At 43.3% G+C, this 26687-nt stretch overlaps 2 protein-coding genes across 3 annotated transcripts in view; one reads left to right on the top strand and one right to left on the bottom strand.

Moving 5' to 3' along the window:
* Positions 1-18571, top strand: part of PHF8 (PHD finger protein 8) — a 67170-nt gene extending 48599 nt beyond the window's left edge. For both annotated transcript variants that reach the window (XM_067464152.1, XM_060763292.2), the window contains exons 17-21: positions 3557-3822; positions 6100-6195; positions 8996-9105; positions 10059-10431; positions 17071-18571. In XM_067464152.1, coding sequence (XP_067320253.1) covers positions 3557-3822; positions 6100-6195; positions 8996-9105; positions 10059-10431; positions 17071-17159 — 934 coding nt within the window. In that variant the 3' untranslated portion in view covers positions 17160-18571. The remainder of the gene's footprint in view (positions 1-3556; positions 3823-6099; positions 6196-8995; positions 9106-10058; positions 10432-17070) is intronic.
* A 2685-nt stretch (positions 18572-21256) lies between these two features.
* The window catches only part of ITIH6 (inter-alpha-trypsin inhibitor heavy chain family member 6), a 43109-nt gene continuing 37678 nt past the window's right edge, over positions 21257-26687 (bottom strand). Inside the window, exons 13-15 of the mRNA XM_067464149.1 lie at positions 25419-25532; positions 23092-23478; positions 21257-22200 (exon numbers count right to left, since the gene is read on the bottom strand). Coding sequence (XP_067320250.1) covers positions 21965-22200; positions 23092-23478; positions 25419-25532 — 737 coding nt within the window. The 3' untranslated portion in view covers positions 21257-21964. The remainder of the gene's footprint in view (positions 22201-23091; positions 23479-25418; positions 25533-26687) is intronic.

The raw sequence follows: 26687 nt of genomic DNA, 5'->3' as shown, positions 1-26687 counted from the left end.
AGTCAGGTGCCATTGCAGAAAACCCCCTGTGTCGTTCATCTGTTAAAGTGGAAAACATCTTCAGTGAATAAAGATGCCGAGAACCAACTTTGAAAAGACAAGGGGAACAGATGAGAGAAGACATTCCCCATGGTGTTGCACATGTTATGAACCCAAAGAGGTTCCTGTTCTTTTGTGCAGAGTGTTCAAGGAATAGTAAGGCATGGTGGTTGTTGGTGTGGTCCAGCATTTCTGTGTTCTAGTGAACACAGAAATGCTGTGAACACAGAAATGCTGGACCACCCCAACAACCACCATGTCAGACTACACAGAGAAGCCATTGAAATCCATAAGCATGTGGACAATTTCAACAGAAAGGAAGAGACCATGAAAATGAACAAAATCTGGCTACCAGTATTAAAAAACTCAAAAATTACAACAGCAAAACAGCAGAGAGGAAACAACCAGGCACATCTTAACACCTCTCAACAAAAGGTTTTTCCAGGCTCAGGCAGGCCTTCAAATGCTAATGAAGGTGGTCAGCTGAAACATTCACACCTACCTCTAGCAAAGAAGAGCTCTTTGCCCCACCCCAGCCATTCCACAGATATATAAACCCATTGTCCTTTTTCCAACAGACCTCACTACCTCTGAGGATGCTTGCCATAGATGCAGGCGAAACGTCAGGAGAAATGCCTCTAGAACATGGCCCTATAGCCCGAAAAAACCCACAAGAACCTAATAGTAAGGCAGTTTAGACCAATGAGACACTTTAGAGACCAAATGTGGTTTTGACACTATTCATGTAACATTTATTGAAATGCAGTCATTACAGAATCATATCAGAATCACATCAAGGGAGAGCTCTCATGCACACACACACAGGCCTTCTCCAGATTTTTTTTTGTCGTGTCAGGAGCGACCTGAGAAACTGCAAGTCGCTTCTGGTGTGAGAGAATTGGCCGTCTGCAAGGACGTTGCCCAGGGGATGCCCGGATGATTTGATGTTGTATCATCCTTGTGAGAGGCTTTTCTCATGTCCCCGCATGAGGAGCTGGAGCTGATAGAGGGAGCTCATCCACCTCTCCCCGGATTCGAACCTTCGACCTGTCGGTCTTCAGTCCTGCCGGCACAGGGGTTTAACCCACTGCGCCACTGGGAGCTCCAGATGAAGATGATCAGCTTTCCCGAGGAGGTGCGGACGCTCCGTTGCCATGGATCAGGAAGCGTGCATGTTCTTGGGGTCCCCTGCATTTATACGCCAAAATCCATTTTTCTTCTTTTTAATAATCAAGCTGTTCTGTCCCTTTCAAGTCCTTGTTCTTTTCAAGTTCAGGACATCCACATTCCAGGCCACATGACTTATGGGGTACCACCTGCACACTCCTTACACTCCTTACATGCTTGGTCACACACCTTATTGTTCATTGTCATGCAGTTATGCCTTGCTGCCTCCTCGCTTCGACTGCCAAGGCTGTCCCATATCATGCCTTGCGAGAACTCCATGTTGGTTTTTCTTTAGACTTGTTTCTTCTGCCCTTCTACATACATTCGAACATTCATTCTTTACACACAGAGAGCCTATTTTTCCCCAACAGACTTGCCTCTCAAGCAAAATGATTTTGGGGATTTTGCAGATTTTTACAGGTCCTCTTTCTTGTAGAAGGTGCTCTGCTAACACCTGCTATATGTAAATAGACAATGATAAACAAATACTCAATCTCACATTTTCCTGTTGAATGTTTCTGGGATCTCAAATACAGCTAATTTTTCTGTGATCCTACAACAGAAGTGGGGAACAAGATGGTTTGGACAAACACAATTACTACTGGCTATGCAGAATAGGGATAGTGGGAAATCCAAGTCATAGATATCTGAATTAATAAGGGTTCCTCAACCCTAGCCTAGAGAGTTTGGATGGTAAACATTTCAGGATTACTATTTTTGGAGCACATTGTGTGCTTACTCTGTTCACAGCTTGTATATGAAAGCCTAGAACAGGGGTGGACAAAGTGGCTGCATGGTGTCCCCAAAGATGCTTTCTATGGCCCTTGACTACTTCAAACTTTCAAGACCCTCTTTCTGGCGAAAAGGAAAGAAAAAAAATTCCTCTTTTTGAAGCCCTCAGGAAAAAATTATTTGTCTTTTGAATTGGTGGCATCAATGTTTGGATCATCTTCCAATAATTCTTAGCCTTAACACATGTCCATCATATATGGCAAACATTATCTTCGTATTTCTCACATTCCCAACATACAATTTTGACCCCATTAAACATTCTAGATATTTTTGTACACAAAAAAAGTGTGTATTCTTGGGAAATAAACAGAATGGACAATTGTACAGAGAAATCTGTTTTCCATTTTTTAAGAACAACATTATTTTTATCCCATGGGGCTTGGGGGGGGGATACATTTTGGAATGTTCAATAATAATAATAATAATAATACTTTATTTATACCCCGCTCCATCTCCCCCAGGGGGACTCGGGGTGGCTTACACGAGTACAAGTACGCCCATCAGTACAATAACACAATATTACAAAACATAACAAAACCAGAAAATCTATATAAATAAAAATGTAATGTCCGTTTGTGATATTCACAGAACTCAAAAACCACTGGACAAATTGACACCAAATTTGGACACGGTACACCTAACAACCCAATTTATGTCCTTCACTCAAAAAATTGATGATGTCATTTGGGAGTTGTAGTTGCTGGGATTTATAGTTCACCTACAATCAAAGAGCATTCTGAACCCCACCAACGATGGAATTGAACCAAACTTGGCACACAGTTCTCCCATGACCAACAGAAAATACTGGAAGGGTTTGGTGTTGGAGTTGTAGTTCACCTACATCCAGAGAGTACTGTGGACTCAAACAATGATGGATCTGGACCAAACTCTACACGAATACTCAATATGCCCAGATGTGAACACTGGTGGAGTTTGGGGAAAATAGAATCTTGACATTTGGGAGTTGTAGTTGCTGGGATTTATAGTTCACCTACAATCACAGACCATTCTGAACCACACCAACGATAGAATTGGGCCAAACCTCCCACACAGAACCCCTATGTTGGCCACAGCAACGTGTCGCAGGGGATGGCTAGTAAAATACATAAAATGCAAAAACCAATATAATAGACAACACAACAATATAAAATCAAACGTTAAAACACAAAGGAATTTCACTGGGCTGGGCCAATTCAAAATGGAATTTAATTTTTTTAAAAAACACTGGGAGATAGGGCAATGTAAAATTGTCGGGAAGGGGGATCCGGGGATGAGGAAGGATTTAATTGCATGAACCATAAAATAAAGTGCTTCTGTTTGACTAGGTTCACAGGGAAGCCTGAGAAGTTGATTAAGACTTTCAGAAGTTGGCTAATAAATGTAAAACCAAAATATATAATCAAAATAAAGACAAATTGCAATTCAAATGCACACAAGTTTGCTTAATCTCTGTAAACCTCCCTGGATGAAGTCCTTCTGTTTGGGAAGCCAGGACCAAGTTCTGTGTTGTGACTGAATGCAGGTACAAATCACTGTCTGCTTTGTGTTGTCCCTGCAGCGATGCCCCTGCCTCTCCCAGTACTCAAGAAGCCATTCAGGGCATGCTGTGCATGGCAAACCTCCAGGCTTCTTCACCAGGTGCCTCCAGCCTGCAGGCTTGGTTGGCCGCTGGACATGAACGTGGCTCCGCAGGTGCCTCTGGCACGCAACGCTCAGGGAAGAGGCCCACCAAGCGCCCGGCCCATCACAGCACCGACAGCGAGGAAGAGGCCAGCCTGGATGAGCAGGAGAGCCTGGGAGCCTGCTTCAAGGATGCAGAGTACAGTAAGGAACTGAAGGGAGTAGAAGGAGGAATGGGAAAATGAGAGAATAAGAGTGAGAGGCCTCTCCTTCTCCTCTTCTTCCCTCTGGTTTGGGAAGATGTTTTGAAGAAAGCTTAAGAGTTATTGTCTTGCAATCAAGATTCATTGTATGTTTTGCTTTGCTATGAGTTATTTATTGTTGTATTGTTGTTGTTGTGTTTTTGTTTCTGATGTATTGTAAGCCGCACCTCTTGTAAGCCGCACCGAGTCCTGTGGGAGATGGTAGCGGGGTATAAATAAAGGATTATTATTATTATTATTATTATTATTATTGTATCAATTATTGTACATTATACATACAAGATACTTAATATTCCAAGTTGGTTTTGGTTTTATAGTTTGTGGGTACGCAAAAGGTGACCCAGAAGCTGCATGCTCCTCCTGGGCTCTTCCTGTGGCTGTGGCTTCTCTCCTCATCCCCACATCATTGCATATGACCCTTACTTGCACTATTAAAAGACACAAAACCAGTGTCACCATTTTATCCCATCATACCTTTCCACTACCCCCACCACCTGATCTTCCAGAAGTTGAGGGGATATGAATAAGTACATTCTCATCTATATATATAAAAATGCTGTCATCGTCGTTAGTACCTTAAAAACGAAAAAAATACAGGGCCAAATAACCCCAAATTTGGCAACAAAACTCACAATTCAAGGAGTGACCATCACTGAAAAAAACCCCACAAAACCACCTTTAAATTCAAAAAAGGAAGAAGACAACATACCTCCCCTGCCCCCCCCCCCCCCTCGCGCTGAGGACACAGAATTATTGTTCCGAAGCAGCAGCAGCTATGGTTGCTGCTCCCTGCATGTCTCTCGGTTCGTAACTAACACTAAGGCAAGAGATCAAAGGGCAGAGGCTAAGGAGGAGGGGGAGGGGAGAGAGGGGGGGGAAGGAATAAAGGGAGGCGGGCCACACTCTGTGCACACACTCTGACTCTCTGTCCCATCCCCGTCCCCCACACACTCCCACAGCACAAGGGAAGGAGGAAGGTGCTATGATGGGCACACGAAACTGACATTGCTTGGAAAGAAGCCCCAAAGACCATCCAACCCAACCTCATTTGGCAGTAAAGAAAGACTCCATCAAAGTCCTCACAACAGATGACCAACCAGTTGGAAGGGAGCCCTAAAAGTCATCCAGTCCAACCCCCTCCTTCCTTCCCTCCCTCCCTTTCTCTACTCCCCTTCCTTCTCCTTCCTTTACTTCTTTCTCTCTCTCCCTTCCCTTCTTCCTCCCTTCCTTTCCTTTTCTCCCTCCCTCCTCCCTCCTTTTCTTTCCTTCCTTCCCTCCCTTCCCTTCCCTTCCTTCCTCCCTTTCTTTCTTTTCTTTTTCTCCTCCCCTCACCAGCTTCATCCTCCTTTATTAAATCTACAGTGTAGATGTACCCAAAGTCACCCCTTCCACACTGCCATGTAAAATCCAGATTATCTACTTAGGACTGGATTATATGGCAATGTAGGCACACGCACACGCACACATGCATATATATATGAATGGATGTTGGATCACTGATTGGCTGTGTGTGTGTGTATATATATAATTACAATACTTTATATATTAATATAATATGTATTGCTATAATACATATATATTATATAATATATATTATTGTTATATATACTACTATATAATATAATGTTAGAATAGAGTTAGAAGGGACTCTACCATGGTATTGGGGGAGAACAGAAAGGAAGAAGGAGGGAAGGAAAAAGGGAAGGAATAAAGGAGGGGAAGGGGGAAGGAAGGAAAGAGAGAAGGAGGGAGGGAAAGAAGGAAAGAGGGAAAGAAGGTGAGAAGGAAGGAAAGAGGTACCGAGGGAAGGAAGAAGAGAAAGTTGAAAGGAAAGAAAAAGGGAGGGAAAAGAAGGTTGGGAACTACTGGGTTAGAGTCACCTGAAGCTTCCCCATGAGACACTTTTTTGATGGAGTAAAGGTTGTGTTAATGAATGAGCTGCTGAATGTCCCACACACTGCTGGTCTTGGAGCTGTTTGGATGAGAAGAGCCTTCCCATTCACCATCTCTGTGTGAATTCCAGATAGTTCCTGGGGAAAAGTTTTAAGATGAAGTGTTACAGCTTGATACATGTCTTGGCAATTTCAAAGTATTTTTTTTATAATTGTACAATTATTATCCTGATTGTGAATGTCTGAAGCAGTTGCTCCTGAAGGAATTGTGAGGGGAGAAAAGTCTCTTAGGGAATCCATCCTCAACTCAGTTGCTTTCTCTACAGTTTACCCTTCCTTGGAATCAGATGAAGATGACCCAGCCTTGAAGTCACTTCCGAAGAAGAAGAAATCTACAGATGATGCTCCATGGAGTCCCAAGGGTAATTACCTGTCACCGTAATTTGAGCTGTCCACATTTCCTGGGATTCTGTTCAGACTCTTAGGGTGCCTCTATGTTGACATACCTCAGTTGCCGTGTTTCAGTGCTGTAGAATCATTTAGCCTGCTCTGCTAAAGTATGCTGGAGCCCCACAACATTACAACTCCCATGATGCCTTGTCACTGAGGCAGGATAGTTAAAGTGGTATCAAACTATATTCATTCTATAGTATAGACCTAGAGTTACCATAATAGTCGCACTCACCACCACATAATAGTCACACCTGACTATTGTGAGGTTGCAACTATTACTCAGTGGCATTTTTTGTAGCTATAGGGCTTCCTTAATACCAATTTTGACAGCCCAAATATGTGATGGTGATGAAATAGTGTAGTTTATTTTGTTTTTAATTTAAGCTTCTAGCCCTATGGCTGCAAAATCATACCTGAAACTAATGGGGTTAATGCCTGCTTAAATTCATATATCAAGAAAATTGATGAGAATCTACCAGTAGTTTATTTATTTTTATTTATTTACAGCTTTTATATTCCGCCCTTCTCACCCCGCAGGGGACTCAGGGCGGATTACAGTGTACACATATATGGCAAACATTCAATGCCAACATATACAGACATAGACAGAGGCTATTTAACTTTTTCTGGCCGCCAGGGCAGCTGTCGCTTTCATCATCCATCTGCGACACTGATGAAGTACTTCCGCATTCCCCGCATGCTTTTTGCTGGAGTGCTTGCTGGAGTCTTTTTTTTTTATGGCCTCATGAATTAGTTAATTTAGCCTCCCCACACTTTAAGGTGGTACCTAATTTTCCTACTTGACAGATGCAACTGTCTTTCGGGTTGCAAAGGTCGACAACAGCTACACAATTGATTGGAAACCCACTCCAACCCGGGCTGGCTTCGAACTCATGACCTTTTGGTCAGAGTGATCTTAATGCAGCTGACACTCAGGCAACTGTGCCGCAATCCCGGTGGGCAGGTCTTCAGTATCTACCATTAGCTCTTGAGTGTCCCTATAGCCAGCAGTTCCAGAATTCATTAGAATCAATTTTTTCCAAATGTGCAGATCACATCATGGTCATGTTATAGTATCCAGCTTTTCTTTGTATATGTATTGGAAGGCTAGGTTCCGTTTATTCTGGCATATAAGACTACTTTCTAACCCAAGAAAATCTTCTCAAAAGTCAGGGGTTGTCTTATACGCTGGAGTAGCCTTATGGATGAGAGTCGTCTTATATGCGAGTGTAGTCTTATATGCGGGAATAGTCTTATACGCCAGGAGTCATCTTATAGAGCGGGTGCTGAAACTTCCAATCCAGATTGGAGAATCTGTGGTTGCTGCATATTGTGGGGGAGCTCAAAAATGGCAGAGGCCGCGTCCCTGCCATATGCAGCAACTGTATGAAAGCATTAAGGGCAACGCTGTACAAGTACAGTAGAAGAAAATCCATTCATCAGGATTCGTGGACTTAATGCGATCCCGATGGTGAGGTGAAGGGGCACCTCACCAGGAAGGTGTAAGTGAAGGGCAGAGCAAGCTGCAGGCGTCTGGAGCGCCCGGGGTATGGAAAAAAGAGAGAGAGAGGCTCTGGGCCCAGAAAAACACGCCTCTTTTACCTGTCTGGCCCGCCCTTGTATCCTGTTACCGTACCTCCTCCTCTGCCTCTCAGATCTCGCTCCTGAAGACTGCAGTGAAGCGGTACAGGTGCGCATGTGTGACATCTGAGAGGCAGAGAAGGAGGGACAGTAATAGGAAAATTACCATATTGAAATCAAATCTGATGCTTTTAAAAAATTTATTTGGTGTGTGTTGGAAGAGGGGTAGTCTTATACGGCGAGTATATCCCAAACTCTGTATTTTAACTGGAAAAGTTGGAGGTTGTCTTATATGCCCAGTTGTCTTGTACCCTAAAAAATTCCCCATAACTTATCCACAGATCAAAGCAAAATGCATTCTTTTGACCCCAAAACATGAAATCTGATGTATAAATGGAAAAATGCAGAATTCCAATGTTTTTGGAAAATGAGTTAGTAGGAAGGCACTGGTGATTATATGTTTTTAATTATTTTTACATGTTTTTTATAATGTGCGCTAAATGTTTTTAATTGTGTTTTATGACTATTGCGGCATCGAATTGTGCCAGTTATAAGCCACCTTGAGTCATCTCAGGGCTGAGAAAGGCGGCATAGACATGCCGTAAATAAATAATAATAAATAAATAAATTCTTCAGTCGCAATGCATATTGCTTCCCTTATTTTTCCCCTCATGTGCTCCTATTCACACATGCCCATAATATCTAGATCCTGTGCTTCCCAGAGAGATGGGTGTCTTATTGGGAAGCACTGGCCGATCTGAAAATTTAGCCTTTCAAGAAACTTGAAGATTCCATCTGAACATGAGGAAGAACTTCCTGACTGTGAGAGCCGTTCAGCAGTGGAACTCTCTGCCCTGAAGAGTGGTGGAGGCTTCTTCTTTGGAAGCTTTTAAACAGAGGCTGGATGGCTATCTGTCAGGGGTGATTTGAATGCAATATTCCTGCTTCTTGGCAGGGGGTTGGACTGGACGGCCCATGAGGTCTCTTCCAACTCTTTGATTCTATGATTCCATGATTTGGGGTCTTTCCCTGGATGCGTTTCTTCCTTCCTGTGTCACCCACTAGAGGGCACTGTTTTATATACCAAAGGGACACTGTAGTGTTTTTCTTCTCTCATGGTTTACCTACTTTGTCATGAAGCACATGAAAAGATTCCCTGTGTGAACACGTTTCTTTCTGTCCTCACAGCTCGGGTGACCCCAACATTGCCGAAGCAAGACCGCCCAGTGCGTGAGGGGACGAGGGTGGCATCCGTCGAGACTGGGCTGGCAGCTGCAGCCGCTAAACTGGCTCAGCAGGTAGGTGGCAGGGCTTGCTTGGGAAAGGCCAGTGGTGAACTCAAGCATATTTGTCCCACTTATACTTGAGGGCTGGCTCCTCTTAAAAAGGCTCCAAAGACATGGATGTTTTAGGCAAATAGAAAGATGCTTGCCTTTCTTGATTAGTTTAGCATGCTAACTTATTTATAGTTTCTCCCTTGGACATGCTCAATAACATGTGGGGAAATCTGCCCCAATTCTATCGTTCATGGGGTTCAGCATGCTCTTTGATTGTAGGTGAACTGTAAATCCCAGTAACTACAACTCCCAAATGTCAAGGTCTATTTCCCCCAAACTCCATCTGTGTTCATATTTGGGCATATGGAATATTGGTGCCAATTTTGGTCCAGATCCATCATTGTTTGAGTCCACAGTGCTCTCTGGATGTAGGTGAACTACAACTCCAAAACCCAAGGTCAATGCCCACCAAACCCATCTAGTGTTTTCTATTGGTCATGGGAGTCCTATCTGCCAAGATTAGTTCAATTCCATCATTGGTGGAGTTCAAAATGCTCTTTGATTGTAGGTGAACTATAAATCCCAGCAACTACAACTCTCAAATAACAAACTCAATTTTTTTGAGTGAAGGACATACATTGGGTTGTTAGGTGTATGCTGTCCAAATTTGGTGTCAATTCCCCCAGTGGTTTTTGAGTTCTCTTAATCCCACAAACAAACATTACATTTCTATTTATTTAGATCAGGGTTCATATTTGTATGTTTGTCTTGATTTTGCATGCTCTACAACACTTGGAGTCCCATCGTGGGAGAAAAGCAGGATAGAAATAAATAAACAAATGAAAGACAGGCCCATGTAGAGTTCCCCTGGAGGCCTGTCCTGTCCCATCAAGAGGCACTTACTATGTTGGGACAACCATGACTGCAACTTGGTTGTAGATAAAGGACACTGACTTTGTTCTCTTTGTCTCAAGGAACATCAGAAGACACAGCGACGGAAACTGGTCGTAAAAAAGAAGCCACCTTCTCCAAAGGCACCCAGCCCAGAACCGGAGCTGGAGCTGGAGCCAGAACCAGAACCAGTGGAAGCAGAAGTGGAGCCGGATCTACCACCACCCCAACAGGATCCAGAGCCAGGGCTGGTGGTTCCTGTGCCCACTCCTCCGACACCTGAACCCAAACAGGAACAGTTTGCTGGGAGCCTTGTGGATCATGAGTACACCGCACGACCCAATGTCTTTGGAATGGCCCAGGTGAACCGTGGATCCACTCCCATGGCGCCAGGTGTCTTCTTGTCTCAGCGACGCCCCTCGACCGGCTCACCGGGTGGCCCCCAGGCTGCACAGGGTAAGCCAGCATGCATGTGTTTTCAGGGCAGCATCAATGAAGCAGATAAGTGGAGAATATGACTGTGTTTGGGGAATCTAAGCTCTAGTTAGGACAACCTTTTTGTCCAGAGAGGTGAGGGAGTATTATTGTTGCAACTCAGAGTAAGCTTCACCTTGCTGCCAAACACCACCACACAAGAGCTGTAGTTTTATAGTTTATTGAGGAGAAAATCCAAGTCAAAATAAAGAATAAACATTGCAAAATCCCACAGATTAAGGTTAAAAGCAGAATATAGTTCCAAAGATCTTCAGATAAAAACAGGAGACATAATCCTATTGGCAAAGTTCAAACCAGAGTCTCAGGTACAAGCAATGAAATAATTGCCCCATGAATCACCATGCAAGAAATCCCAAGCGTACTGCTTTCCAGGCTAAGATTATTCCATGAAGCTTTCAGGCTAGTAAGCTACGTTGAACTGACACTTTCACAGAGTTTCCAAGAGGCCTAAATACCTTTCTAACATCAAAACATTAGGCTCTCAGCATCATAAAAGCATTGCAATGACCTTTCCCCAAGCTGGCTTCTCATCTGCTTGCCAAACGCGAACTCCGCCTGACCCGGAGATCAAGGCGAGCCTCCCAGGTCAAGTCACTATCTACCCTTTCGGTATCAGCGTGGGAATGCACCTGCTCGCTATCTCCTTTGTTAAAAATCCTTTCTGGTGAAAATGGCTGTGTTGGCACTACACTGTCTGTGAGAGCCTCAGAAGCAGGCGCAGAGATTTGAGGCACAGACAAAGAGCCAGGAAGCTGAAACCCAGCAGGAATCTGAATGCCATCGTCCTCATCGTCAGAAAATAGCTCAGCCACAACAATTATTTAATGTACCCATCCATGTAAGTGGAGATGTTTGCAAGACCTATTTTGGAAAAACAAACTCTCAGCAAACTACGACTATATTACTGAGTGAGTCACTTATCCCAGTAAGTTCGCAATTTGAATTTTATTTCTGCTATGAACTTAGGCAAGCTACTGGCCTTCTAGAATAACACTGACGTGCATTATTCCAGTCTTGTACAAAGCCCTGAATGGTTTGGGACCCGCCTACCTGCGTAACCGCATTTATGTGTACGAACCCATGTGATCTCTTTGATCATCTGGAGAGGCCCTGCTCTTGCTCCCGCCCCCTTCACAGGCACGATGGGTGGGGACGAGGGAGAGGGCTTTCTCTGTGGTGCCCCCCGACTCTGGAACTCACTCCCCAAGGACATCAGGCATGCCCCCACATTGGCAGTCTTTAGGAGGAGCCTGAAAACGTGGCTGTTCCAGTGTGCCTTCCCTGAATAAGGAAATAATTCCCAGCAAAATGTCCTCAGAAGCACTAACTACTTGTTGGGTTGCTCTCCCATCATTTCTTTTAAAACCCTCCTACCAGATACAACCTCTGTTCATGCCCAGCATTTATTTTTTAAATTTTAAACTATTACATTTGGCCCAGCCATAGGTTTTTTAAATCCTTGCGTGTTATTGCCTATATGTGAGTTATATTTATTGTATTGCTTTTTTTGCTTATTGCTTTTTGTTTTATTGATGTGTTGTTGGGCTTGGCCTCATGTAAGCCGCTTCAAGTCCTTTTGGGGAGATGGTGGCGGGGTATAAATAAAGTATTATTATTATTATTATTATTATTATCATGAAGTAAAGCAGGTGACGGCAATACAGCTGGCCTTCTGCATCCACAATTTCTGTTGCGCAGAAGTGGATCTTAGCCAAGTCCCATGCAAAAGTCACACAGGCAAGAGGAAAAAGAAACAGAAAAACTTTACTCTTATCAGCAGAGGCAATAAACTTGCAGTGTTGCATATGAACTCACCAGGACTTTGAGATCTTCCGGGGAGGCTCTCGATCCCACCAGCTTCATAAGCACGGCTGGCGGGGACGAGAGAGACAGGGCCTTCTCGGTGGTAGCTCCCCGGCTGGGGAACGCCCTTCCCACAGATATTAGATTAGCACCATCTCTAATGGTCTTCCGCAAAAAAGTAAAGACCTGGTTATTTGTGCAGGCATTCGAATAATTAGTGCAAAGACTGGTAATGACATAGGAATGGACAATGGATGACGAATATGGATCATGTTTTTAGTGACGAGACGCTAGTGAATGGTTATCATAGTAATTGTGTATTAATTGTGTATTAGACTAGGTTATTAACTGTTTTATATTGGTGTTTGAATTCTGCTGTGTCCTGTGTCTTGTGAACCGCTGTGAGTCGCCTTCGGGCTGAGAACAGCGGTATAGAAGCAAAGTAAATAAATAAATAAATAAATACAAACTCAAACAGTGCAACAAACTTACATAGTCCTGGTAAGTAACACAGAGTAAGCCTTCTTCATCTTCATTCAAATGAGAAAGCAAAACATAAACCTTGAGTATTTATTTATTTTATTTATTTTGAGCATTTCTACCCCTCCCCCTTCTCAACCCCCAAGGGGGGACTCAGGGCGGCTTACAAAAGGCACAATTTGATGCCAGCAATACACATAGTAAGATAAAATACATAGCAGCAACAATTATAAAATAATTAAAACAATCCAGTTATACAATACAACTAATAAAAAAACCAATCAAGTGATCAACGTTTGCCAAGCTCAAAATCCGTAAATTTATTCCGCATTGTCATAATCCTATCCAATTCTAGTTGTCATTGTCCATTGTCTGTCTGCCAGATTACCCAAAGGCCTGGTCCCATATCCATGTTTTTAGTTTCCTTCTAAAAGAGAGGAGGGATGTCGATGACCTAATTTCCCCTGGAAGCGAATTCCACAGGCAAGGGGCCACAGCCGAGAAGGCCCTGCTCCTCATCCCCACCAACCTCACTTGTGATAGAGGTGGGGCCGAGAGCAGGGCCTCCCCAGAAGACCTTAAACTCCGAGGCGGGACGTAGAAGGAGATGAGTAAATAGCTATTTCACCATAGCAAAGAGAATCACTGTTAGAGCATACCAGCATTACAGCATATTGCATCTCCTTCAGAGCAGCATATATCTTCTCCAGCTCAATGCTTCTCCAAACTGTATTCTAAAATCCATAGTTATACCCCATTGGGTGAGGCCCAAACATGCTGACTGACCTACATTACCAGCTGCACATAATAACAAGCATCATAAGGTTTTTCTTTAACACACACACCTGATCTTGCTATGACTTACTGTAACAGATTCAACTATCAATGCCTTGTAAATATTCTCCCACCCGAAAATCAATCTAGAAAGCAAACTTTGATTTTGCTATTTTATATAAGAGACACAATTTTAATATGCCGATGTACATAATGGGACTTGAGCATCCACCATATTTTAATTGCTGTGGAGGTTCATGGAACCAACCCCAGTGGATACAAAATGTCCACTGTAAATGGAAAACTCACTGAAGCCCTGTATAAATGGTAGAGTAAATCCAAGTTCAAGAAGGTTGAGTCACCATTCCCTGGCTAGATGGATGTTGACTCATTACACTTGCATCCGGGAATACCGTGTCATATAAACAAATTATCTGGCTGGTACCTCTATTGGATTGAGTTGGTGGTTCCACAAAGATGACTATAGTATTCCTTTGAATAGTTCCTTTCCTTCCATGTGAGGAAATGAAACAGTTCTTCCTAGGTAGAGATTTGTGACTAGAGGGAGGAAGTTGGGCAGATCTTGCCCCATTCCATCCAGAAAATATTCTTCCAAAAACCCTTTGAAAAATGGTTACAAGGAACAGAGGAGAATAATAATAATAATAATAATAATAATAATAATAATAATAATAACTTTATTTAATACCCCGCTATCATCTCCCCAACGGGGAGTCGGGGCAGCTTACATGAGGCCAAGCCCAACAGCACATTACAATAAAGTAAAACCAAAACACAATAACAACACAGTAAAATGCATACAACATATGAGTACAAACACAATAAAGCAAAATCATCAGAGTATCTAATTTCCTTCTTGCTTACATTGGACACCCTACCTGCGTGACCGCATCTCCATCTACGAACCCACACGCTCACTCCGATCATCTGGGGAGGCCCTGCTCGTGATCCCACCCACGTCACAAGCGCGTTTGGTGGGGACACGGGACAGGTCCTTCTCTGTGGCGGCCCCCCGACTTTGGAATGCCCTCCCAAAAGATCTCTGACAGGCCCCTACTTTAGCAGTTTTCAGAAGGAACCTAAAAACCTGGCTGTTCCGATGTGCCTTCCCAGATTAGGAATTTCCCCCTTCCCAAGTCCTAGAAGCACCTTAGCACAACCGATGTTACTGCACACCGCACCTTTAATCCATGTTCCTCCAGCCATCTCCTGCCATCTCAGCATTTTAACCTCTGTACCCCATTGCGCTGGCCGAACCAGTTTTAATTGTGTCCTGAGGTAGTTATTGTTGTTATTTTGCTTGATTGTTTTGATTTGCTTTGTTTATTATTGTGTTATGTTTTATTGTATTGTGTTTTGAGGCTCTGGCCTGTGTAAGCCGCATCGAGTCCTGCGGGAGATGCTAGCGGGGTACAAATAAAGATAATAATAATAATAATAATAATAATAATAATAATAATTTTCCATTAGACAGTGTCACTGTGTCCGCACAAAGAAAAGAGGCATTATTCTTCCTCTGAGTTGATGACAAGAGGCATTCACACAATTCTAGTTTTTCCCCATCAGCATCTGGAGACAGCCAAAAACAAATGGCGTATGATCTGGCAAGCTGATTGGATCCTCCAGGTGCAGTCGTGCTTCCTAAGGCAGTCCCTTTTGATTTGACCACCTCAGACATCCGGAAACCTTGCACAGGTCTTGTAGCCATACCTGTCTTGGGCAAGGCAAGGGCGGGAAATGTTATTTTATTTTATTTTTATTTACCACACTTCTACCCTGCCCTTCTCAGCCCGAAGGCAACAAGTTGGCAACAATTAAATGCCACAACATACATGCATCGATTAAACAGTTAAAAACAAACGATAAAATCCATATAAAACTCAGTTCCATATAAAAATCAATTTAAACTTATTTATTTATGTATTGTTCTTATACCCCGCTACCATCTCCCGCAGGACTCAGTGCGGCTTACAAGAGGCCAATCCCCACAACATCACAAAACAACCACAACAAAACAATGAATAACTTATAAAAGTAAAAAAACAATACAGTAATAACACGACACATTTCAAAAACATGAGGCAGGGCCAAATGTGAACATTTAAAGTTAAAAACTGGGGAGTTCAAGGGAGATAGGAGTGTTTTGGGATAGGTAGACGTGCAGACAATTCATAAGGTGCATTAAGGACATATTGCTTAGGATTCCTTATTCTGGGAAGGCACACTGAAACAGCCACGTCTTCAAGCTTCCTAAAGACTGCCAACATTGGGGCTTGTCTGATGTCCTTGGGGAGAGAGTTCCAGAGTCGGGGGGCTACCACAGAGAAGGCCCTGTCCCTCGTCCCCACCAAACACGCTTGCGACGCAGGTGGGATCGTGAGCAGAGCCTCTCCAGATGATCAGAGGGATCGTGTGGGTTCATATACAGAGATGCGGTCACGTAGTTTATTGATTGTGGCATTGAATTGCTGCCTTTGTTAGCTGCTCTGAGTCCCCCCTCGGGGGTTGAGATGAGCGGGGTAAAAATGCTGTAAATAAATAAACAAACAAACAATTGGATTATGAGACTGGATTATGTTTTATCTAGGAGACGAAATGGTTGTTTTTATTATTGTCATGGTTTTAATTGATGTATGAATGTTTTTTTAATGTTTTAATGATGTTTTAATGATGTTGTTGGCAACACCAAGTCCTAGAAGCACTTTAGTAGAACTAAGATACTGCACACCGCACATTGCACTTACTTATAATCCTACATACCTCCTGCCACATCAGCACTTTTAATCTTGTACCCATTACTCTGGCCCGGCCCAGTTTTATAGTGTCTCGATGTACTGTTTATTGTTGTTGTTTATTCTGCTTAACTGTTTTTAATTTGCTTTGGTATTGTATTTGTTGTATTGTGTTTTGAGGTCTTGGCCTATGTAAGCCGCATCAAGTCCTTCGGGAGATGCTAGCGGGGTACAAATAAAGTAATAATAATAATAATAATAATAATAATAATAATAATAATTGTTGCCTTGTGAACTGCCTCGAGTCGCCTGCGGGCTGAGAAGAGCGGTATACAAATGTAGCAAATAAATAAATAAATTTCAATGTATTGTCGAAGGCTTTCATGGCCGGAATCACTGGGTTGTTGTAGGTTTTTCTGGGCTATATGGCCATGTTCTGGAGGCATTTTCTCCTGACGTTTCGCCTGCATCTATGGCAAGCATCCTCAGAGGTAGCGAGGTCTGTTGGAAGTAGGAAAATGGGTTTACATATCTGTGGAATGACCAGGGTAGGAAAAAGGACTCTTGTCTGGTGGAGCTAGGTGTGAATGTTTCAACTGACCGCGTTGATTAGCATTTAATGGCTTGGAAGTGCCTGGGGGGAATCTTTTGTTGATTTGATGTGCCTGATTGTTTACTCTCTGTTGTTTGGCTGTTGTAATTTTTGAGTTTTTTAATCAGTAGATAAAGTTGTTCATCCCACTTGGATAGGCTTCTTCTGACTAAACAGCTTCCTCCTCTTTACCCCCAGGGAAACGCCCCAAGAAGGGTTTAGCAACAGCCAAGCAGCGACTCGGCCGCATCCTGAAGATCCACCGCAATGGCAAACTGCTGCTCTGAGTGCCACCCCCACATCCCGCTCCAGAGCTCGGGCCTTTTGGGCAGCGCGCAATGGGTGAGGTACAGAGACACTTTGGGAGGCACTCCTTCGCCAGTGTCCTCCAATTGCTGCCAGGACTATGGAGCACGGAGAAGGTCTGTGCTACCTCTCCCTCGCGTGGATTAGAGCCAGGACTGAGCTGCCCCACCACAGGAAGCATTGGACCCAATGGGCAACTGTTCTGACACTGAGCTTTCCCCAGAGGCGGGAGGGCTTTGCCGTGCCCACTGACTCTTCATCCCTACCTCGATCCATAGCAGTTCCCTTTTTTCCTGGGGCTGATACCTCTGTATAATTCTCCCCTCACACACAGGGATGCCAGTTAGTCTTTATTTTTCCTCCCAGCGGCTTCAACCACCCTTTGTATTTTTGCTGCTGCACATGAACCTTAGCATGCCAAGGAGTGGTTTTGATTACTTATTTTTGTATATCGGCTTTTCCCAACAGGAAGCGACTGTGCATTGCCTTTGTTTCAGCAGGTAGCAACCCTTCCGTCCTTCACACACCTTTGAGATATGAGACAGAGGGGAACTTGTCCTTGAACCCTAGAAAAAGACGATACGTTAAGCTGGCAAATTGCAGGAAGGTAGGACAGAGAGTAATGTTTTTCAGAATACAATAGTGCTCTTCTTTGAGTAGTGCCAGGGGGTGAGTGGACGAGGAACTCACTCCAGGTCCAAAATATCCGATATTAGAAGAGAAGAAGCAGTATCTGGTCATTGTGGTCGATTTATGCAAAACACAACAGATTTATTTGTATCAGTTCCAGTTGTAAGTTGAGGGGATGTCACATATAATCCCCCCTCTCTCTCCATATTCATATTGTCCATATATCCGAGCGAGCTGCAGCCTTCACTCTCGTGTGCCCAGCTGTCGTTGCTAAAGGAAAATCTGCTTTAATGTTTGCTTTAATCCGAGAAGTCGTCCCCTGCATGCAGTTGGAAGGCCAGCACGTGTGACATTGGATGGGGCTGCTGACCTCACGGTCCAGGAGAAAGAGTGACCCCCTGTAACAAGAGATTCCCCAGTAGGCTTTGCATTGGTTCCTGTTGCAGATCTCTCCCGCTGTTAATTCCCTCCCCTCGCCCTGTTTTCAAGCATTCGTTCCCCCTCCCCAAACAGCGGCAGGGAGGGCAACATGCCCCCTAAGCCAAGACTAAAAAAAAAAAAAAGACATTTCTACCCAGCTGCACGGCTCAGTTTATATGGCTGTGTAACATATTTTTATGCCAGACTCCAGCCGGCTTTGTGTAAATGTTTGAATTCTATTTTTTAGGCATCTCTCTAGAAATCTGTGTTAACAAAACAAATGAAGCGGAACCTTTTTTTATATATTCAGGGTTAGAATAAAAACCTTTATTGGTTTAGTGTGGCTCGTCTGTGGGGTACTTTATTTTGGTTCTGCTCCTTTAGGAACGAAAGCCCTTGCTGCAGTCTCTGTGTCTACAACTACACTCTGCTCTAGGGGAGGCTGATGGTGCAAATTTGGGAATGTTCATTGTCTATGGATCAGTATTCAGTTTGAGATTTCCTCCCAGATGCCACCTTGCTTTGGAAGCTGGTCATGGGGAGGAGGGAGCAGATTTTTTAAAATTTGTGCTGCCCTGGAGATGAGGACTCGTAGCAATGGCTTCAAACTAAAGGAGAGGAGATTCCACCAGCACATGAGGAAGAACTTCCTAACTATGAGGGCTGTTCAACAGTGGAACTCTCTGGCTCGGAGTGTGGTGGAGGCTCCTTCTTTGGAGGCCTTTAAACAGAGACTGGATGGCCATCTATCGGGGATGCTTTGAATGTGATTTTCCTGCTTCTTGGCAGGAGGTTGGACTGAATGGCCCACAAGGTTAAATGGATGAACCCAGAGGGAAGCTCACTAATGCTTCCTCTTCATCTTGGAAAGAAGTGACGAGCGGAGTGCCGCAAGGTTCCCTCCTGGGCCCGGTCCTGTTCAACATCTTTATTAATGACTTAGACGAAGGGTTAGAAGGCATGATCATCAAGTTTGCAGATGACACCAAATTGAGAGGGAGAGCCAATACTCCAGAGGACAGGAGCAGGATTCATAACCATCTTGACAGATTAGAAAGATGGGCCAAAACTAACAAAATGTTCAACAGGGACAAATGCAAGATACTCCACTTAGGCAGGAAAAACGAAATGCAAAGATACAAAATGGGGGACGATGCCTGGCTCGAGAGCAGTACGTGTGAAAAAGATCTTGGAGTCCTCGTGGACAACAAGTTAAACATGAGCCAACAAGGTGATGTGGCGGCGAAAAAAGCCAATGGGATTTTGGCCTGCATCAATAGGAGCATAGTGTCTAGATCTAGCGAAGTAATGCTACCCCTCTATTCTGCTTTGGTTAGACCACACCTGGAATGTTGTGTCCAATTCTGGGCACCACAATTCAAGTGAGATATTGACAAGCTGGAATGTGTCCAGCGGAGAGCGACTAAAATGATCAAGGGTCTGGAGAACAAGCCCTATGAGGAGCGGCTTAAGGAGCTGGGCATGTTTGGCCTGAAGAAGAGAAGGCTGGGAGGGGATATGATAGCCATGTATAAATATGTGAGAGGAAGTCACAGGGAGGAGGGAGCAAGCTTGTTTTCTGCTTCCTTGGAGACTAGGACGCGGAACAATGGCTTCAAACTACAGGAGAGGAGATTCCACCTGAACATGAGGAAGAACTTCCTGACTGTAAGAGCCGTTCAGCGGTGGAACTCTCTGCTCCGGAGTGCGGTGGAGGCTCCTTCTTTGGAAGCTTTTAAACAGAGGCTGGATGGCCACCTGTCAGGGGTGATTTGAATGCAATATTCCTGCTTCTTGGCAGGGGGTTGGACTGGATGGCCCATGAGGTCTCTTCCAACTCTTTGATTCTATGATTCTATGATCTGGGAATGTTCATTGCCTATGGATCAGTATTGAGGTTGAGATTTCCTCCCAGATGCCACCTTGCTTTGGAAGCTGGTCATGGGGAGGAGGGAGCAGATTTTTTTTTGTGCTGCCCTGGAGATGAGGACGCGGAGCAATGGCTTCAAACTACAGGAGAGGAGATTCCACCTGCACATGAAGAACTTCCTAACTATGAGAGCTGGTCAACAGTGGAACTCTCTGGCTCGAAGTGTGGTGGAGGCTCCTTCTTTGGACAAAGAGCCATCAAGCCATAGATATAGATTGATAGATATGATTCACACACACAGAGATATAGTATCATAGATTTGAAAAGGACCCCTAAAGAAGGACAATTATACGTTGCATGTTCAAACGTAGGCAAACCAGACAATCTCCACATCAACACTGACAAAGAAACAACAAGAAATACTGCTTACCCACAAGCATACAGAAATTACATATATTAGAAACCAACACTTTCCCAGTACTTTATTTTCCAGATCATCAGACGGGGCCACAGCAACGCGTGGCAGGGGATGGCTAGTGTGTGTGTGTGTGTGTGTGTGTGTGTGTGTGTGTGTGTATATATATATATATATATATATTCATTCTGATCCATCATCTCAGGGTATTCATCTTCGTTGCCTTGCTCCTTTGGAAAGGAGGAGTTGGGCTTAAGCTCCCGGGCATAATTTGAGCCTGACAGGCAATCCCTTCACATCTGCCTTTTTCCATCCTTGCTTGTATAACAGGTCAGGTTATTTTGTGAAATTTTGGGGACGCTCTGCTGTGAGATACTCCATCATGGGAAAGGGGGGGGGGGGGGTCACGTCTCTTTATCCAAAAGGGGATAAAGAGATTCGAAATTTGCATGGCTATCACTGACAAGATCATTCAGAATAGCCTCCTTCCAGACCACACCTGGAATATTGTGTCCAATTCTGGGCACCACAATTGAAGAGAGAGATTGACAAGCTGGAATGTGTCCAGAGGAGGGCGACTAAAATGATCAAGGGTCTGGAGAACAAGCCCTATGAGGAGCGGCTTAAAGAGCTGGGCATGTTTAGCCTGAAGAAGAGAAGGCTGAGAGGAGACATGGTAGCCATCCAGCCATAGATATAGATTGATAGATATGATTTACACAGAGACACATAGTATCATAGATTCGAAAGGGGCCCCTAAAGAAGGACTATGATATGTTGCATGTTCCAGAGTAGGCAAACCAAACAATCTCCACATCAACACTGACAAAGGGAGGAGGGAGCGAACTTGGTTTTTGCTGCCCTGGAGACTAGGATGCAATGGAGCAATGGCTTCAAACTACAAGAAGGAGATGCCATCTGAACATGAGGAAGAACTTCCTGACTGTGAGAGCTGTTCAGCAGTGGAACTCTCTGCCCCGGAGTGCTGTGGAGACTCCTTCTTTGGAAGCTTTTAAACAGAGACTGGATGGCCATCTGTCGGGAGTGCTTTGAATGCAATTCTCCTGCTTCTTGGCAGGGGGTTGGGCTGGATGGCCCATGAGGTCTCTTCCAACTCTATGATTCTATGATTCCAGTGATATTTTTGAAATTAGTTCCCTTTCTGTGGTAAATAAATGTGGGGTATGTGTGTATGTAAACAGAAATGTATTGGTGGTGTATCCGGAGGACTGCAGAGAGGTTAAAAAGATCCCTCCTTAGTGCACCACTGTGCCCGCTATCATTCTCAAGAGCATACTACAAGGGTCCCGGAAGCGAGGCCACATATATCCTCTTCTTTCTCATCTCCATAACATGAAAGTGGAGTAGAAGAGAATACGGCAACAGGACAGTGACTTTTGTCATTTACTGGCCTTGCTGATTGGCACTGCGTGACTGCAAAGGTGGCCAGCTCACATTTCCAGGAGACTGGAGGCTATGTAAGAGCTGTACGGTGCGCCCAGCAGCCCCTCGACATCCTTGCGTTTCACCAGCCAGCATGGGGACTCATGAGCTCTCTTGGGTGAATCCTTCAGTATCTTGGTGACCTCGGTGACTGGGATTTTACTGGCGCCCCTCCACAACCAAGTGGCTGGCGCTCCATCAGCTGCTCCAGAGGAAAGCCGTATGCCACTGTTCTGGAACTGGCCTGTGGAAGACAAAATGGACTTGCATGAGCAAAGAAAGGTAAGTCAGGAATGAGCCTGGCAAAATTCCTATGATAAAGTGGAATGGAATGGCTCCTGTAGGTAGCTAGTTTTTTGGTGTCACAAGAAGACAGTACACAATCTGTTATTAATGTTATGATTGTTGTATTATTGTTGTCAGGGAATTGGAGAGGTTCTTGTGGGACTGTATGTCTCAATTCTAGGTTTGGGGTGTTGTGTGGTTTCCGGTCGTATCTATATAAATAAAAATGTAATGTTTGTTTGTGGGCTTAACGGAACTCAAAAACCACTGGACAAATAGATACCAAATTTGGACACAAGACACATAACAACCCAATGTATATCCTTCACTCAAAAAATTGATTTTGTCATTTGGGAGTTGTAGTTGCTTGGATTTATAGTTCACCTACAATCACAGAGCATTCTGAATCCCACCAACGATAGAATTGGGCCAAACCTTCCACACAGAACCCCCATGTGGGGCACAGCAACACGTGGCAGGGAACGGCTAGTAATATAATATATTGTATATACATATAATATTTATATTATAATGTAATGTAATATAATAATAACAATATTATAATTATATTACATATACGTTCTGAACCCCACCGAGAGAACTGACCCAAACTTCACACACAGAAAATACTGTGTTTTCTGATGGTCTTTAGTGACCCCTCTGACATCCCCTGGTGACCCCCCCCCCTCCAGGGGTCTCGACCCACAGGTTGAGAACGACTGCTCTAGTGTGATGAGGAACTAAGCAATTTATCACATAATTTGGGATATGGAAGGGTGCTCTATGCTGTAAAGAGAGTAAATTGGTGCTCAGAAAACACAAGAAACAGTTGGAAAGTTGGGTTGCTTACCTAGCAAGCCCCATGCTGATGTTGACAGTCCCTTTCCGTTGACCATGTAGAAGCCAAGATGGTCCAACTGCAGAGCTGTGGGATGGCTGTAGCGATGCAGCAGAACCAGGAACTCCAACTCGTGGCCAATCTGCACAGTGACGTTGGCTTCAGGCCACATGGAAATCACCAGCTGCGGCTTGTGGATTGTGGCCCGCTGGGTGAAGGGCAGGGCCAGAGTATGCTCTCCATGTAGCATTACGCCTTTCCGCGTGATGTTAATCACATATCCGGTGTGGGGCAGGTGTTCCTCAACCACAATGGTGATGGCATCAAAATAGGTGCGGGGACGCTCTTCATGGCCTGGCCTCAAAGGAGCCCCCATGAGATGCCCATTGACTGAGAAGCCTGAAAAGGAAGACAAATAGCAGTCTGTAAAGAGAGAACAGACTTTCCTCTTGTCCACTTTCCAACTAGAGAGAAAAAAAACTGCAGTTTGAAGTGCTCAGAGGCATTTTTTAAAAAGATACTATTCTATATAAATAAAAATGTCATGTTCATTTGTGAGATTAACATAATTCATAAACCGCTGGATGAATTGACACCAAATTTGGACAGCATACATCTAACAACCCAATGTATGTTCTTCACTCAAAAATTTTTGATTTTTTTTTTGGGAGTTGTAGTTGCTGGGATTTATAGTTCACCTACAATCAAATAGCAAGATTGAATTGAACCAAATGGAGCACACAGGACTTCCATGACCAACAGAAAACACCAGAAGGGTTTGGTGAGCATTGACCTTGAGTATGGGAGTTGTAGTTCACCTATATCCAGAGAGCACTATGGACTCAAACAATGATGGATCTGGACCTGGACCAAACTTGGCACAAATATTTCATATGCCCAAATATGGACACAGATGGAGTTTGCGGGAAATAGACCTTGACATTTCGGAGTAGCAGTTACTGGGATTTATATTTCACCTACAATCAAAGAGCGTTCTGAACCCCACCAACGACAGAATTGGGGCAAACTTCCCACACAGAACCTCCATGACTAACATAAAATACTAAAGGCCATACAATCCAACTTCCTTCACCAGGGCAAGAAAACGTAATCAAAGCCCTCCTGACTAAGACCCATCCAGCCATAGATATAGATAGATGTGATTCACACACACACACACAGATATAGTATCATAGATTTGAAAGGGACCCCTAAAGAAGGACAGTATGTTGCATGTTCCAGAATAGGAAAACAGACAATCTCCACATCAATACTGACAAAGAATAACAAGAAATACTGGGTTGTTGTAGGTTTTTCCGGGCTATATGGCCATGTTCTAGAGGCATTTTCTCCTGACATTTCGCCTGCATCTATGGCAAGCATCCTCAGATATAGTGAGGTCTGTTGGAAGTAGAAAAATGGGTTTATATATCTGTGGAATGACCAGGGTGGGGCAATGGCCTTTTGTCTGCTGGAGCTAGGTGTGAAAGCCTTCGACAATACATTGAACAAGAAATACTGTTTACCCACAAGCATAAAGACATTACATAGATTAGAAACCAACGCTTTCTCATTACTTTATTTTCCAGATCACCAGACTGGGCCACAGCAACGTGTGGCAGGGGATGGCTAGTCTATATAAATAAAGATGTAATGTTCGCTTGTGGGATTAACATAACGCAAAAACCACTGGGCAAATTGAAACCAATATGGACACTACACCTATCAGGCCAATGAGTGACCATCACTCATAAAAACACTGGAAAGCACAGTGGAAGGGACTTAAAAAGCTAAAAAATAAAAAATATATTACAATGCATGCACAAAACTGCATATATACAAATATACACATATATACATACACAAAACACATATACAGAGACTGGGCCACAGCAACACATGGCAGGGGACGGCTAGTATAATAATAATAATAATAATAATAATAATAATAAAACAACAACTTTATTTTTATACCCTAACAACCATCTCCCCAAGGGGACTCAGGGTGGCTTACAAGGGACAAGCCCAAAAATTAGAACTAAAACACAACCAATTAAAAACATCAGATATTAGACCCCTTTTAATTTAATTTTTAATTTAATTTAATTTAAATTTAATTTTCATTGCATTCGTAAGCATTAGACACACTGTCACTTTAAAAAATAGCCGAGGAGAATGAGGAGGAAGAGGTAGGAAACTTCTTATGCTCAGTGGTTTCAGATGCCAAAATTATTGGGTGGAGAGGACCGGGTTGATTCTGTCATTCTTTCCATTTGATCCTATAAGACGGCCAAGAACAGGCTTAGGCCAACTGTATGTAAGGCTGCTGAAGCTCTTACCAGTGATGGGATCTCTCACCAACCGTAGAATATCTCCTGCGTGTCCATCCAGGGTGAAGCAAAGTTTCCCCGGGGAATGTGGTAGGCTTACTACAAAATGGGGGTCTCCGTCCACTGTAGGGAAAACGTGAATAGAATTAGGAGCAAGGAACCATTGGTTTTTTTTTGGATATTTGGGGCTTCAAATGCTATCTGCATCACTTAGCATGGTCAATGGTGCAACAAGAGAATGGTAATCCAAATATCTGGAGGAACAACACGGAGCTACACCGGATTTCTTTTTCTTTTTTTCCAAATATTTTTATTGGTTTTCTTAGAATACATCAATACATCAATACCTTCAATAATCTTATATTCCATCCTCAATTCATTACATCAACCAAAGTGTATATATATCTTGTATACTTTTTTCCCCCACCTCTGTGCCCCCCCCCCCCCTTTCCGAGCCACTTTGCATTCTCTTTCCAAAATACCATTTCTTCTTCTGGAGGTAATTTCCCATCTACTTCTTTTAAGCCATTCTCAATAAATTTTCCCCAAACTTTATCAAAATCGTTTTCCTTCCATACCCCTTTCCTGACTCTTAATCTACATGTCAATTTATCATTTATTGCTATTTTACATAATTCTTTATACCATTCTTCAATTGGTATGTTTATCTTACCTTTCCAATTCTTCGCTATCAGTAATCTTGCTGCAGTTAACATGTTATCTATTGCATCTTTCTCTATTTTTTTCAGTTTCTTAACATTATATAGTGACAACAATGCAATGCTTGCACTATTCCCTATCTTCATATCCATTATAGCTTCTCTCTCTCCAAATACTTTCCCCCAAAATTCATTTACATATTTACATTGCCACCACATATGTATATATGTACCCACCTCCTGGCAACCTCTCCAACAATTTTTTGTGGAATTCCTATTAATATTTGCAATCTTTACTGGTGTTAAGTACCATTTCCAAACCAATTTGTAATAATTTTCTTTAACACGTATCGATAAGTTCTTTAAATATCTTTGATCCCATAATTGTACCCAATCCGCTTCTTTTATTCTAATTCCTATGTCTTCCTCCCATATCTCTCTTAATGTTACATCCTTTATTTTTTCCCTTGATGTCAATTATTATCTTATATAATTTGCTAGTTATTCCTTTCAGCTTGTGGTATCCTCCCATAGCTCTTTCTTTTTGTATGATTTCAACTTGCGTAAGTTTGCCTCCTTCCCCATTATTTTTTATCCAATTCTTGAACCATTGCTCTAA

Source organism: Anolis sagrei, chromosome 2 (assembly GCF_037176765.1).
Source record: "Anolis sagrei isolate rAnoSag1 chromosome 2, rAnoSag1.mat, whole genome shotgun sequence".
Taxonomy (NCBI): domain Eukaryota; kingdom Metazoa; phylum Chordata; class Lepidosauria; order Squamata; family Dactyloidae; genus Anolis; species Anolis sagrei.
Note: the sequence above shows the minus strand (reverse complement) of the source record. Positions and strands in the feature narration are given on the sequence as shown.